Source organism: Sipha flava, unplaced genomic scaffold (assembly GCF_003268045.1).
Source record: "Sipha flava isolate LNK unplaced genomic scaffold, YSA_version1 378_pilon_pilon, whole genome shotgun sequence".
Classification (NCBI taxonomy): Eukaryota; Metazoa; Arthropoda; class Insecta; order Hemiptera; family Aphididae; genus Sipha; species Sipha flava.
Window position 1 is genome coordinate 282,967 of NW_020273085.1, and position 15,993 is coordinate 298,959.

A 15,993-nucleotide genomic window follows, 5' to 3' on the forward strand; every position below is an offset into this window, starting at 1 on the left:
TCATAACGTTTAAATTTGTATTACGTTTAAACGCTTAAATTGAATAACGTTTAAATTATTTATAGCGTTAAACACTCAATTGTTTATAACGTTTATATGTTCCATAACGATAAATAATATATATTATTTTGATTGAAGATCCAGTCCATACTTAGTGAAAAATTGGATAAAACACAAGCGAAACTTTCAAAACACAGATAAGTGTTAAGAAAGAACTACACAAAAGTTGATTCAAAGTGGATCTAGCATTAGATAAAAAAAAAAAAACCACAAATATTAAGGATTCATCTGATATAAATATTACCAAAAATTTTACTTGTCAATTTTGAGCCTGAATTAAAGAAAAAATTTGAGTCGCCCTCCCCCTCTCCTAGAAGTAAGTCTAAATACGCCTCTGCCAAATATAGTAGGTATTTGATTTTAGTAAACACAAGTAACTCATACGCTGAATAGTCAATACTTCACTCTTGGAACCCGTAATGTCGTAACTACTTATAGAATAATGAAAATCATCTAATTAAGATTATATGGAAAACAATATTGTTAACTTAAAATAATTTTTTATGTATTCTGTATTCATTCTGATACGTACAGAGCAATTTTCAATTTTTTTTTTTGTGTAACATTTTAGTGATTAACTATCATTAAATATTATACATTGTATATAAATACTGCTTAATGGTACACTATATTACTACAATTAACATTAAACACCTAGGTACCTATTGATAATAATAATTATAATTGAGTCTTCATAGATATTATTAGAATATGAAATATTGACCAAAAAATAAAAAATTTTGAAAATATCTTTTTTTTTATCTAGATAAAAATGAAATTATCTTTTATCTTTTTCTAAATATTTTAACTTTTTTTATCTATTATCTTTATCTAGATGAATTTGGAAATATTATCTTTCATCTTTATCTAGATAAATTTTGCATTATCTATTCCCAACACTGTTAGTGAAGTTTAACATATTCAACGCCACAATAACGAATTGAAACTCGAGTAAATGAAATAAACAGATGTTAATCAGCAGATTAGTAACTTTCATGAGAATTACTATTACATTACAGCTATTTTTGTTACGCTGAACTGTCATTAGTGTATTTATACTGTACCTATACGATTAGTTTATTGTAAATACCAAAAGATAACTTTCATATAATATTCGTGTAGATTTATTTAACTTGGGAATTTAATGGCCATGGCCAAATTCATCCGATCGTTACAGATTCGCCTGTACGCTGACGACTGCATTTTTATTAATTTGTAAAGCTAAAATAATACCTATTCCAATAAAAATTTACATTAACGGGGTAAAACGATAATAGACAATAAAAAGAAAAATATCTAATAATTATATTATCTTGTAATTTATTTTAAAAAGTTTACACATTTTTTTTTTTTAATTCATTTTATCAAAAATATATTGTATTAGAAAAATACATTTTTTTTTTTTTTTTTTCATACTTCATCCCATAGTTTTTTAATTCTAGAACTTTAAAACTGCAATGCTAAACACTTTAGAAATATTGACTATTATCGTTTTTCCCCGTAGTCTTTCATTTGTTCTACACTATGTGTAAGAAAATATGAAAATGTGAAAAAAAAAATTAATAGTGTATATATTAGACAATTTCGATGATTCAACTTTTTTAAATCATAAATAAATTAAGGTATGATTTATATTTATATTTTCTTTCGATTTACCGAATAAAGTATAATTTAATTATTGTACATGGTATATTTGTATTTTTATATTTTCTCATACAGTTTTTTTGGATAATTATTATGATTTTTTATCAGGCAAGAATTTATGGAGTAGTAAATTATTGGAAAAAACTTTTAGTTCGTGTGAAAAATATTTACCCTAAATGAACCGAGTAATTAATTAATTCTGATTAAAATTATAAAAGCGATAAATAATATTCGTAAATATTCTGATTTTAATAATAATTATTAAAATCAGAATAATTATTATTATTTTCGTGAGTTGAATTTATATTATATATTATGTACCCACTCAGTGGCGCCGAACACAGGGTTTGAAAATGGTCATAGTCAGACTGTATTTCGATGTGGAAGTAAATTCGTCTTTGATATTAGTATTAAATACTATTTTAAATAATTGTTATGATGAAATTTATCTGACCTTGGGCGTTTAAGCTTTGGTTAATATTACCGAATAAATTCAGACACCATTTATTTATGACTATTATTTATTTAAATAATAACATATACTTTTAGTGATATTATAAGAATAAACTTCGCTGACCAAAGCCATCGGTTCTAAAAGTAATAATATACGAGTATTAGTACCTATGATAGACATAATATTATTTTCCCATTAATTTGATTAAGTGTATGTATTTGGATAATAACTATTCATCACTCGTAATATAATATTTAACACTTAATAAAAATATTAAGTTATAACTTATATTATATTTATCATATTATACATTCACTAATAATATTTTTCCAATGAATACATACAGTTACAATAATTGACATGTACATCACAGTCTTACAAATTCAATGTTAATACAATTATTTATTTGAATCATAATAGTAGTTAATTTAGGTTTACTTCAAATTACCAAATTAAAAGACGATTTATATTTTACATTCCAAAAGACAAAAAGAAATTTTATAAAGAATTTATACAAAACAACTTATCTGATAATAATTTTTTTTAAAAAATTAATTTAAAAAAAATTTTAACTGATCATCAAAATTAATCATGATTAAATTATACGTAATAATGCCAATATAACAACTGAAGCAGCAAACAGTTTAGACTCAATGCCTGTTTTGATACTTTTTTTCTTTAATTTAGGAGATGCGACATAATCGACTTTATTTGTTCTCACTTGACTATCTAATATTTTAAATATTTTTTCCTCCATAACTCTGATACTTTTCAAAAGGCTCAATGCTTTATGTCCATTACGTGGATCTAAGCCATAACTTTGATCTCCCAAGTATTTTAATGAAGCATCAATTACATGCAATTGTCTGACAATAGTTGCCAAGGTCTGTGCAATATCTTCAGCATTAATTTCACCTTTCTTAAGACCTAAAGAGTAGGTGGACCAGTTTGATGTATGAAATGATTTAAGAGCAATATTTAAAAGCTTATAATGTGGTGATAAAATAATTCCCATATCAGAAAAATTATTTTTATTTGCAGAGAGTAAGCGTTTAAAAGTTATTTTATTTGAATGAAGTTGGTTTGCATAGATTTCCATTGATAAAGTTTCCAAAAATGTTTGAATATCATTAGTAAAACCATGTTCTAATTCAGCCATAACTTTATCCCAGTAGGTATATTCTTCTGAATAAGAAATTTCAAACTGCGCATCATCATTTGCTTTTAGTAAATTTAAAATTTCAACCATATTTTTATTTTCTGCAATCCTTTCGACTGTACAACCTTTTTTGTCAGTGGCATCTTTTTGAGCACCACGAGATAAAATAAATTTAGCAGTATCTATATGATTAGAACGTACTGCAAAAAACAAAGCAGTTTCTCCATTCTGATAATCTTTAATCTCAATATTTGCACCATGGTCGATTAAATATTCTATTAATTTCAAAGAACCATGAGAGCATGCGTACATGAGTGCTGTCATTCCAGATCTATCTATGGCATTAATGTTAATTTTATCAAAATTTGATAGAAGTTTTAAGCAATTTAATAATGTAATTTCGTCGGAAACACTACAGTTACATACACACATGACAACATTGTGACAATCATACTCTAATAAAGGATCAGCTCCATTTTTTAACAGATAATTTATAGCATCAAATGATCCATAAAATGCTGCTTGCATAAGTGGAGTCCAGTTATTATTCAAGTAACTGTTAATATTAATGTTTCCTGACTCTAAAGCACGTATAATTTCTGGCACATTATTTGATATGCATGCACTTCGTAATGTCTCTAAGAAGTCTTCAGCTTTTTGTTGTACATTATATGTTTTATTTTCAATATAATCACCAAATTCATCATACTCGTCATCACTTTCTAATCCAGCTGGAACTACATTAGTGTAATAGTTCATTTTTGTAGTCATTGGAACTAGAACAGAAAATATTAAATTATTAAATTATAAGACAAGTAAATATTTAATATTAAAAATGTAACATATACGGTTAAATATGTTAAATATATTTAATCGTATATTATATTAATTAAAAATAAGAAATAAATAATTCAAATAAAAGTAAAACGAGATTAATTTGATCAAAAATATTTGGAAATAAAATAAGTTACAAGAGGATGAAATAAAAGAGATTTTTAAACTCTTTTCTGAATACAATCTTAATCTAATTAACTCTTATGTATTCTTATTTTCCTATAAGTATACAATATAATTAAAGGAATTTTTCATAAAATTATACGTATAGAATGATTCTATACAACTGCAGAACCTCATATCAAAAATGATAACAGAAATCATATATAAAAATTTCAATTTAAATTGATGTTAATTTTTTTTTTTTTTTTACATACCATTGAGTCTTATTTGATTTTCGTCTCTTTGGTTCCCCCCTCAGTTCAATTCATATCCGGGATGGATACTAATACAATTTCATTAAGCTCAATAAATTAATAAATTGTTATATTATTTTAAGTTTAAAAGCAGTTATCACTAACCATTGTACTTAAAACTATAATTATAAGCTAGGCTTAATACACAAATGGGCATGATAATAAGGGGTAGCCACAATTGCACTATTTGGTTCTTAGCTTAAATTTAAAATAAAATAACATAATAAACATGGACTTTTCATTAATTTTAAATAATAAATATTTCCACTAAATAGAAAGAAAATTCAACATTAAAAAATTAAAATGTATTTATTAATAAAATGTAATTTGACTATAAACTCAGCTGAAAAAAAAGGAAAATATCCACTTATGTTACTAACAAATAAACATATTTACGTATTAACACTGAGGTTTTTAGATATTCTAATTTGAAAATTTGATATCTTATATCCATACATTTTTATATTAAGACCAACATACATGATTAATTTAATACACATAATTTAATATTTAAAAAATTAAAACAGTGGCATAATTTTAAGGAGAAGGTAAATACTGAATTTACCACAGTCTAGAGTTTAGCTATTCCAAAGTTGACACATCATCAAAATATAAATATATCTTTTATAAAATCATTGATGTGTTGTAAATTAGAAAAATTAGAAATGTACTATATGTATACTTATGTACAAAGTACAAATTATTATATTTTTGAACTGGTTTAATGTCTCTCTCCTTTCATGTTTATTGGCACTTAGGTAAATGAACCACCTAGTAGAAAATTTAATAAGAACATGCAACATCCTACTCAAGAAAAAACTGAAATTACGCCACTGAATTAATATATATATTCAAGGGTCTATTAAATTAAATGAAACAAAAGAAATACATATCAAGTTATACAATTTATAATTACTTATTACAAGTAAAAGAAATGAAAATTAGTAATATTAGAAAAATTTTCAAACCACAAAAAAAGGGTTACATCAATACATTTAACCCTACATGAGTCGCATGTTCAACTTTTGTAGTACACTGATAATCAATTCAATTTTAGATGGTTTTGAAACTATATAATCATAATAATAGCATTAATACCTTTAAATGATATAATATTATTGGTAACTATTATGATTTTGGAATTTATCTTTCAGTGTAGTTCTGTATATCAAATGGTTTAGTTTTATGTTTTACTATTGTAGATTATGCGACTACTTAGGTACATAATTTTTATACAAGGTAAATTCCATATTTTTAACTCGTGTAATAACTGAATTATTTTAAACTTATATTGACGTTATACATTATATTATATAATACATTACATATAATATATATATATATATATACGATTTATAAATATTTATTATATTTTTATGTAAGAAGGTATATACGTATATCTTTAGTATTCGTTATGATACTTTTTGTATATCCATGCATATAGTCCCTTGACATGCATTAAATTATTTAATACTGTACAATTTGATAAAAAATAGATATTTAAAATGTAAAAAAAATTCAAATAAAATCTTTTATGATAAAACAATTTATTGTTCTACTCATTAATACATCTAAATGTTAAATTGTAAACTATGAAAAATCAAATATGACATGCAAGTGCCAAGTACCTGTTTTGAGTTTTTGTTTTCTAAATACCCGACCGGAATTCTGAAATTTTACGTTACACGACGGACACACAATTTGATAGTAATAATCCAGAATAAATGTTAAGTCGGTAAAACCAAGAGAAACAGACATGTTTCGTCTATTATTGGCATGGCGTGACAGGACAAGATGATGTACCTTCAACGATGATTTGTCAAAATAATCAGGAAAAAAAATTGGTCACAACACAGAACACTAGAGTTGTGTCCACTCTCCACTGACTATGTAATATTACGAAACTCGATGGCAATGATGGACATGTTTTGTGATAATAATTACATATGTCTACTTACATTGCACACGAAGGTTGCGACCTGTTCGCCAATAGCTGAACACCTGACGAAGGCGATTAGGTACGGTAATTATAATATAAAATAACGATAAAAAAACAGGGAAAAAAATACTTGCAAAACTCGAGCACGTGCTGTTATCGAAGACGAATGATAAATAACGGTGAATGCAAAACGCTCCAAATAAGTTGATAAGCGTTATCATTCACGTACTCAATCCATTCCATAAATATATAATACCTTTTTTTTTTCTGTTTCTAAAACTAGGAGCGGGTGAGAACTGTTTAGCACATTACTGCCACCCGAGATATATAAAACCTGTGATCCATTCAATAAAAAAAAAAACTAATTATAGATATATAATTATATATATCTACTATATATACTATATCTAATATATACTTTATTCGTCGAAAAAAAACACGATTAAATCGCAAATATGTAAGATCAGATTATATGCGGTTCCTATGAATATAGAAAATAAACATCAACACGTCATTTTAATTTCTAATATTAAAATTATTGTTCTAACTCACATAAAATACACGATAACTACCAAAACATATAATGACGTAAAACTAGATACAACTTTGACATGCAGACTGTAAATATAGGCCAAAAAAATAAGTTTAAAAAAAGTTTACTGCTGAAGAAAAGCTTTGGAAAAATATGATATTATATACTCTAATATTTTTTAAGTTAAAATCATTAAAACATTTATTTTAATTTTAAATTCTTTCCTTTGTAAAGGTAATAAAACATTATTTAAATCATCTCGTACAATGACATACAAACAATAATCATAAATAAATGCCAACAAACATGGTATTAAAAATGTATTTCACACTAAAATGAAGTAAAGTACAACATAGACAATTAGAAATTTCCCATTGAAAGACCTAGAAAATACGAAGTTATATTAACAATACTTAAAATCAGACACACGAAAATCTCACACAGTTACCTACTGTTTAAGTAAGAACCCTCAATTTACTCAGTACAAGTCACCATAAAAAATTTACTAACTTAATGCCCGAATAGCTATAGGTACTATATCATCAAAACAAACCATAAACTCTCTGAGACAACTGCCGAAATACTTAATAACCACCTTCAATCAATAGTCAGAATCATCAAATTCATAAATGCCGTCAATGAAAAATGTAGAAATTAATTTAAAGAATTTATAGAAAATATTAACTGTTCTTGTTGTCTTAAATATGTAATATTAATCTTTATATTCCCAATTGCTTACGTGAAAGTCTTTTCTTAATAGAAAAAAAAATGTTCACGAAATATAATAATCAAAGTAAAAGTATTTATTTATTAACAAATTTTATTTTAAATACTTTATCTAATATTTTTGTATAAAAGATTGATTTTTTTCTGTTATTTTATAGATTTATTTTACTTTGGTACATACTTATCACATGAACAGGGGCGTCATTTCAACTTTTTGAAAGGTATGCTAAAAACAAGGCAGGCCAATGTATTATATACTAGTTATTACAAAAAAAATTTTCTCGCTACACTCAACAATTTCATTCTTCGACAATATAATGATTTAATATAATATCAATATTGTATATACCTACCTAATAATCCCAAGTTAATACTCAATACCTACATTATTTTATTTTAAATTTTATTATTTTTTTTTTTTTTGTAAACTATGAAAATAAAACAAATCCTGAAATTTTTAATCACACAGAAGTTATTTAATATAAACCAAAAATTTATTTTTATATTATTTCATATAAATAATAACATATTAATACACATTAACAAAAATAATTTAATAATGTTTACTATTGGTACAGTGGGTACCTTCTTTCATTTTTGCAAAATCATCAACTGCATCGTTCAAATTAATTTGATTTGCTTCTTCGATTTCAACTCCAAGAACCATTAAATCGTTTAATCTTTCATCATAAATTGATGTTCTTAAGAAATTTTTTATCCTTTTCAGTGAAGAAAAGAAACGTTCATTTGATGCTGTTGTCACTGGTAATGTTAACATTATGGACAATATTTTTTTGTTGTTTCAGGAAATACAAATGGTAGATTTAAAACTATATTTAATATTAATTCTAATTTAAATTGGGAATTGTTTTCTAGTTCTAATGTTGCCTTTATTGAAGAAAATTCTGATGACAAGTTTAAAGTATTAATTTGAAAACTTTTGTAGTGGTCTATGAACCAACTTATTAATAGTACCACATTCTGCATGAAGAAAGTCAACATTTGTATAGTAAAATACATTAATATGTCAAAAACTTGTTCATTTTTTGAAAATCGTTCATCTAATTGCGTTCCTAAAAAAGAACATACTTTTATGAATTAATTAATTTGATGAAGTTTAACCTAACCTAACCCTGCAATACCCCAAATGACGCCTCTGTACATGAATAATTTTTATATTTTTCTTCGCAAACACAGAGAACCTAAACTATCGTTAAATATGACTAGTTCATTACAAAGTACATTTAATTTATACTGAGCTATTCTTATTTAAGTTAATACGTTTTTTACATAACGTGCAACTAAATTTAGGCGATCGCTTTATGCATATTTAAGCTTATACAGTTATGGGTGCTATCCCTTATTCGGTATCATCCCCTAACATATTGAATCGATACTAAAAATACATGTGGTCTACTACTATGAAACAGATACGTATTGTCACTAAAGAATTGAATACATTTATTCTTCTCAACACGTACCTATCTATGATTTTACATGTGTTGAAAATATAGTTTCGTTTTTTGTACCATGTTTAGTATTTATGTATTATGTTCAAAAGTCTAAAGATGAAGTCTATATATTATATTTTGTAAATTAAAATTTCTAATTTGAGAAAAGGTAATCGTATATTGTGTTTCGAGTGCGGCAACAAAGTTTTAAAGGTTTTTTTTTATTTCCAAATTCCAATCCCCGATTGGCGCTATTTATCATTCATGTACGCTCGTTAGGATTGCACAGTGTGTGCGATTGCATTTTCTTCCGTTACGTTATGTTGGCGACTTGTAAATTGAAATCATATTTGTTTTTGTCGTCGAAAAATTTGATACTATTTCAGGTTCACTGAATTACTTTTCTTTTACTATCTCATTTATAATTAATTTCACTGTTATTGCTACATCGTAAGCTTTTGTCTTCTATCTTCTACGTCACACCTGCAATAAGAATTTTTTTACATTTCACTTTACTACTGTTGAATTTTGATCAGTAAGCTTATTGCTCTACCGTATTACATATTACTTGATCACATTACATCGAACTACTGACCAACGTTTTTGTTTTTGTTTGAAAGAAATCATGGCTCCGTCAATTGTGGACAAAAGAGACGATGGCCCTTCAACGTCCGAAGAATTAGACTTAGACAAGGCGGCAGAAGAAGCAAAATCCTTGATCGAAAAAATCATTAAAGATGTGGGTAAAAAGTCAGCTACCAGGCAACTGATTTTCGGTTCAGCGTCCGGATGGTAACATGTTTAAACTGTGTACTGATCACATTTCATTTACATTCAATCACTTTCAGGTTGACCGGTTTTGTTATGATGAAACTGGGTAAAGCTGCTGCGTTTACAATGGGTAGTGGTATAATAGCTTTGCAGTTAGCGAATTCAAGTGGTTATGTGAAAATTAATTGGGAAAAATTGACTAGAGGTGTAGAGAGAGTGGCTGAACAAGTCGAAGATAGTACAGCGGACAAGAAGAAAGGATTGTTGAAAAAGGTAACAAGCATGCATAATAATTGCATTAGATTAAAGTTCAATTTAATTTCCCATACAAACTTCTTAAGTCATTCAATATTATAGATGATATTAGAATATGTATTTTCTATGTACCAATTATATTTTAGGTCAGAGATATTGTAGAGAACAACTCCATTATGGCTGCTGGATTTACCGGTGGTTTCTTCCTTGGTGTCGCCTACTCATAAACAGAGTCCATAAATGGAACATCTAAGAATCTTTACATACAATTTTTAACTATCTCTTTAATGAAGTTAAATAATATAATCTATTAATGTAACTTTTAATAAAAATAAATTTAAAAAATAATTATAGCAAAAACATTTAACTAAATTTTATATTATAATATACACGTTCCTTTGGTTTTTTTTTTTCTTAATGATTTAATGACATTTCATGACACGGACCAATTTCAGATGGAGCGCTATGTCGACAAGAAACTTGACAAAGCCGAGGATTTGTTAAGGAAGAAGGAACGCAAAGCTAAACGTTGGTTTAACCGTATATCTGGTGATGAGGACGAGTTTGTTTTTGAAGAGATTCACGTATTCTTAGCTTCTTATTTAATTGGCCTTGCTTTAGGAATTTCTTTCGGCATAGTTGCACGTTGAAATGGTCATTAAATAATAAAATGCACTAAAATCTGTACTTATAGGTATAAATATTATTTTAATAAAATTCTTTTAGTTTTGTATTAATGTTTGCATGTATATAGTAAATAAACACCACTTATGTTCCATATTTATCTGAATAATTGTCATAAATTAATAATAGACATTTATTTATTAATTTAATTCATTAACTTCACTATTGGCTATATTCATAAAATTATGGTATTGTATTATTATTATATTGTAATGAGTTTAAGCATTAAACATTTTTGATACTAGTCAGTAGTTTGAAATAAAATTTTATCATTCTTTTGTTAAACTATTTGTGATAAAATAAACGACTAACTTAGATGGTATATGCAGTTTTATTGCAGTTCAGCACTTTATTATATGTATAAAAAGAACCTTTCAGCTATAAATCCTGTTTTTTTAATTGTATTTACTATTTTAATAAATAGTATACAATTATATAATGATAAATAAATCTGTGTTAAAAAAACAATTTTCAACTAAATTTGGTAAGATATTTTTATTGAATAATGAGTACCTTATTTTAAAATTAATATATTACCTAATACATTAAAATATTGAGCACTTTAATTAATATTTATGTTTAAAAAGTAAAAATTACTATCAATATTTGTGAAAGTGTTAACTGATAAATTATGCAATATTCAATATTGAAGAAAAAATGAAATCTGAATATTTTCAATAAATTTTTTTCCTTGAAAAACTAATAAGTTATAAAATATAAATATTTTTATTATTTTTGCTTAAATTGAATTTTAATGTTTTATTTGTGTGAAACTTTTGGTTAAGACTAAAAGATTTCAATCTGAAAATTAATCAGAGATAAACATTGAAACTATTAATATCAAAAAATTGCTTTCGAGTTTTTTATTACATCTTAGAATATATTGTAAAATATATGTATATGAATTTGTTATTTTGTTTTATAATATCATAGTGGCAAACAAAATACACAGTAAAAAAATTACTAGGTTAATCATAGAGTTATATGATTATTAGTGTAACACTACATTATGTAATCTTGTACACATTTATGTAAATATGATGTTATGTGTTTTTCCTCATAATATATCAATCTTCTTAAGTGTCTGTTGTTATATGACCTTGGTATAAAAGTATTGTATACTTATATAATACTGAGTCTGAATAACTGATAGATACTATACTTAGATCAAACTGATTTGAAATTTAAACACTTAATAAAATCATAAAATGAGAGAAGTTATTTGATTTAAATACTACAGAAAAAAAATTTGAGTAATTTAATGATTATCTTACGAAAAATTAATTTGTATAAATTAACAAACTGTAGTTATTTATAAAATGTCTGTGTTTAATCAACAAGACCTAAGTGACTCGTGTATTTACCAAGGTTTATTAATATATATTGGCTTGGTCATCATGTATAGATGCATATGGTATCCCTATACAACTTGGTTTACAGACTATTTACAGGAGATAAGGATAATGCAATTTAAAATCATTAATTAATACAATTATCACCAATACTAATAGCCAAATTAACTTTAAATAAAATAAAATTTCACATAAAAAAATCATAAAACTGGAAACTTTAATTATTAATTATATATATTTAATTGACATCAGATGTCAGATACACTAATAAAATTAAAATAAAAAGTTTTATGTTAGAAGTTAAATGCAATTAAAAATGAGTAACATAAGTACCATATAGCATAATAGACAACATTATTATAAATAGACATAATGGAAGAGTAAAATAAAAAACACTTAGTATTTTACAGAAATAATGAGCAAATTATAGAAGAAGAAAAATTTGTTCACTAAATTATTATCCAGTGAAATTTTGGATAGTATATACAAAAAATTAAATTAAAAATTATTTAGTCAAGCAGCCAAGTGCATATTACAAAATTGTTATGGAATTTAGATTCAATAGAAATTAACAATAAATGTAAGAAAATAATCCAAAGAGAAATATGATTACTGATTAATAACTATAATTTATAAGCATTTAAAAAGAATTATATTATGAGTACACAACATATAAAGAAATTCAAGAAAATAAAATTTGTTCAACCAATTTTTTCCTTTAGAACATTATATATATAGCACATCAATTATTACCAATCATCCAAGAAATCAAATCCTGTCTTTGGTATATTAGCATCATCATTAATATCATCATTATCATAAACATAAGGTGTATACTGTTGAACAGTTTGTTTAGTACTTGGGACTTGTTGCGGTGGCGGAGGAGGAGGAGCTTTAGGCTTTGCCTTGTCACTTTTGACAATTTTGCTTTTGTCTTCAGTTGGTATTAATGATTTCAGTTGTGCATTTGATTTAACTTTACTGATAACTTTATTGTCTTGAGATTCTTTGCTTGGAATTTGTTTCAAAACTGCAGGCTTGCATTCATTAGCAAAAAAGTTTTCCCGTACACTATTCACATGTTTGCAAAGATCCAACTGACTACGTGTGAACCATGAAAATCCACCTTCAAATTCTTTTCCCTGAGAATAATAAAATATTTCAAGTTTTATCATGAATAATATATTACTTTGACATATAGTTATATTTTTATAACAAAAAAATTAATTTAATTTTAAATCTAAACGGATATGTATAAAATTGCTATTTATAATGCAATATTATAGTACCTATTATGTTAATTAAATATTATAATTTTATACTTAAATATAGACCTAAAATATCAAGTATTATAACTATAACATACAAAATATTATTAAAATGAGAAATAATCAATTTATGCAAGTATAAGTTTGAAATTTTAAAATAAGCAATAATATGCCAAAATAGGCAGATTTGAAATCTAAACCTAATGATGAATCAATGTTATATCATATTTAGCAATTATTATGAATATGAAAGTACTGTTTGATTTTTATTGTTATAAAGTATTTGTGAATTATATTGTTGCATGCAACTTGTAGTTGCATCGGAGTTATAAACACCGTACAACATATTTGTATGTAAAATAATCATGTTCTCATTAATTATGTTGAGAGTAAATTATGCTGTTAAGTGTCTGAATATAGATATTTTTATGATTTAGACTGAGGTGCTGGTTAAGCTGGTAGAAAGGGTTGTAAATATTAACAACAAATTTAAACGTAAACATTTTTATTTTTTACAAAAATATACATTAAAATGATTTAAATAAATTGATACCATTGTAATACAAATACGTATACATAGTATATCATCAATAATTAGGTGCTTCACAGCAATATACTAATGGTCTAAGGGAAAACTGAATGTCAAATACAAAATAATGCCAAAATTAAAACCTGTAAAGCTAATATCATTTATTACTTCTGTGTAAAGTGCTCGAGGCTTGAAAGTATATAAAGTATACTCTAATGAAACACCAGTGAAAATATTATTACATTAAAACAGGTTGTGAAAAGACTTACATCTGATTTTTTATACTTTGAATACTTCAACACAGTTTCTGGGGTGATAATGGACTCTTCAATGATTTTACTTTGCTCGTCAGAGCTCAGCCCGTGCCACAGTGATTGATACGCATCTTTTGTGGCATCTACATCCTTGCGAATGCGTTCCGCAATCGGATTGATGGTGAACAAATAGTCGTAGTAAATGTCTTGAGACCGATTCAAATCCATGGCTATTGTAAAACCTGTACAGAGACGTCGGTTAACATGTGAATATATACATGGGCGAGTACGCGTGTACATTCTGTAACGGTGAACAATACACACACAAACGGTAACGAGACAAACGACGGTTTTACTTACTTGTGACGTGTGTGACGCGGTTCATTTCGGAGACGAATCCATTTTTCCGGTCAAGAATTCCGTTAGCCACCGGACCTCGAGTGCTCGTTAGACCGCACGGTTTCGTTCGACACCGTTACCGTACACGACTGGTACTCTGTCGACGGGCGTGGGGATGACGCACTGGAAGTCTGCGGGACTCGGCAGACGTCGTCGTCTCGACGATTTCCGATTTACGGCGTACCTGCACGCAGCCGAAAACCGACGTTCCGCTTGCGTGTCGTTCTCCGGCCAATAATTGCCGTACGCGTCCCGAACAGTAAAATAATAAATATAGTAATATCACTTATGGTATCTGTACATTACATGGGCTCGTGTAGTAATATTGCTGTATGACGCACTTCGGCTCTATGTCACTGATAACGTGCGATAACACGGCGACAATCTTTTATTCCGTCGGAACGTTGAGCCAGAGCTTATTTTTACGTGCGTTTGAACACATTATGCGTAACTCCAAATGAAGAATGCGCAGCTTTGATTCAAAAAATGCGCAGTTGTAAATACTACCTATAAATAAAATTTCTCACAATAATAAATTGTAGTCATCGAATTCATAACCGAGTGCAGGTAAAGTGTCCATCAATCAGATTAGGTTTATTAAGACCGTGTTATAATTTTTTTTTTTTTTTTTTTTTATTAAAAATATATTACAATCTGTTTACACATAAAACAATAAGTAACAATGATGATAGTGATTAAAGAAGACATGAAGCACATGAAGAGGAGACTGTCCAGTGACAGAACTCAGAAAATTGAGTTCGGGCATTGAAATTTATTTTACTTTTTTATTTTAAATTTTTTTTTTTTTAGATTAGAAGGTCTCTAGCCCAATTTCTTTTTAACCGTCGAGGAATATTAAAAGGTAGTGTGAGAGAAGACATGTTTTTGATAAAGGGGTTAGAATGGTTAATTAATTTGGAATGGAATTTTTTATAGTAGCTTTTAGCAAGTTCATTAACTGTTGGAAGTTTTAAGTCGTTATGGAGAGCTGAATTTGTGATATACCACGGAGCACCGGTTAAGAGTCTTAATGAGATGGATTGAAAGGCTTAGATGGGACGGATGTTAGCTGGTTTCGCTGGGCCCCAAATTTGAATACCATAGGTCCATATTGGTCTTATGATAGATTTGTAAATTAATATTTTATTTTTGAGATTTATTTTTGATTTTAGAAGAGGTTGGAGTAAATGGAGGCGGGAGTTAAGTTGTTTACGTTTATTTTTTTGTATGATCTGCCCAGGTTAGCCTTTTGTCTAGAGTGATACC

At 26.9% G+C, this 15,993-nt stretch overlaps 3 protein-coding genes across 4 annotated transcripts; 1 reads left to right on the top strand and 2 right to left on the bottom strand.

Moving 5' to 3' along the window:
• Positions 1 to 2,713: 2,713 nt before the first annotated feature.
• Positions 2,714 to 6,512, bottom strand: LOC112688091 (ankyrin repeat, SAM and basic leucine zipper domain-containing protein 1-like). The gene is made up of 2 exons (XM_025561106.1): positions 6,196 to 6,512; positions 2,714 to 4,093 (listed from the first exon to the last, which is right to left on the bottom strand). The coding sequence occupies exons 1-2, from the start codon at positions 6,323 to 6,325 to the stop codon at positions 2,754 to 2,756; spliced, it is 1,470 nt and encodes a 489-aa protein (XP_025416891.1). The 5' UTR covers positions 6,326 to 6,512; the 3' UTR covers positions 2,714 to 2,753.
• Positions 6,513 to 9,589: 3,077 nt separating this feature from the next.
• On the top strand, positions 9,590 to 11,034 carry LOC112688095 (FUN14 domain-containing protein 1-like). Of its 2 annotated transcripts, none has more exons than XM_025561115.1 (4): positions 9,590 to 9,750; positions 9,836 to 10,007; positions 10,064 to 10,259; positions 10,697 to 11,034. In XM_025561115.1, the coding sequence occupies exons 2-4, from the start codon at positions 9,841 to 9,843 to the stop codon at positions 10,889 to 10,891; spliced, it is 558 nt and encodes a 185-aa protein (XP_025416900.1). In that variant the 5' UTR covers positions 9,590 to 9,750; positions 9,836 to 9,840; the 3' UTR covers positions 10,892 to 11,034. The 2 variants fall into 2 exon arrangements, with proteins under 2 accessions (XP_025416900.1, XP_025416901.1); XM_025561116.1 differs by lacking the exon at positions 10,697 to 11,034 and adding an exon at positions 10,388 to 10,567 and having other exon boundaries at positions 9,591 to 9,750.
• A 1,849-nt stretch (positions 11,035 to 12,883) lies between these two features.
• LOC112688096 (uncharacterized protein C1orf198 homolog) lies at positions 12,884 to 15,270 on the bottom strand. Its single transcript, XM_025561117.1, has 3 exons — positions 14,689 to 15,270; positions 14,344 to 14,570; positions 12,884 to 13,419 (listed from the first exon to the last, which is right to left on the bottom strand). The coding sequence occupies exons 1-3, from the start codon at positions 14,711 to 14,713 to the stop codon at positions 13,027 to 13,029; spliced, it is 645 nt and encodes a 214-aa protein (XP_025416902.1). The 5' UTR covers positions 14,714 to 15,270; the 3' UTR covers positions 12,884 to 13,026.
• Positions 15,271 to 15,993: the final 723 nt, after the last annotated feature.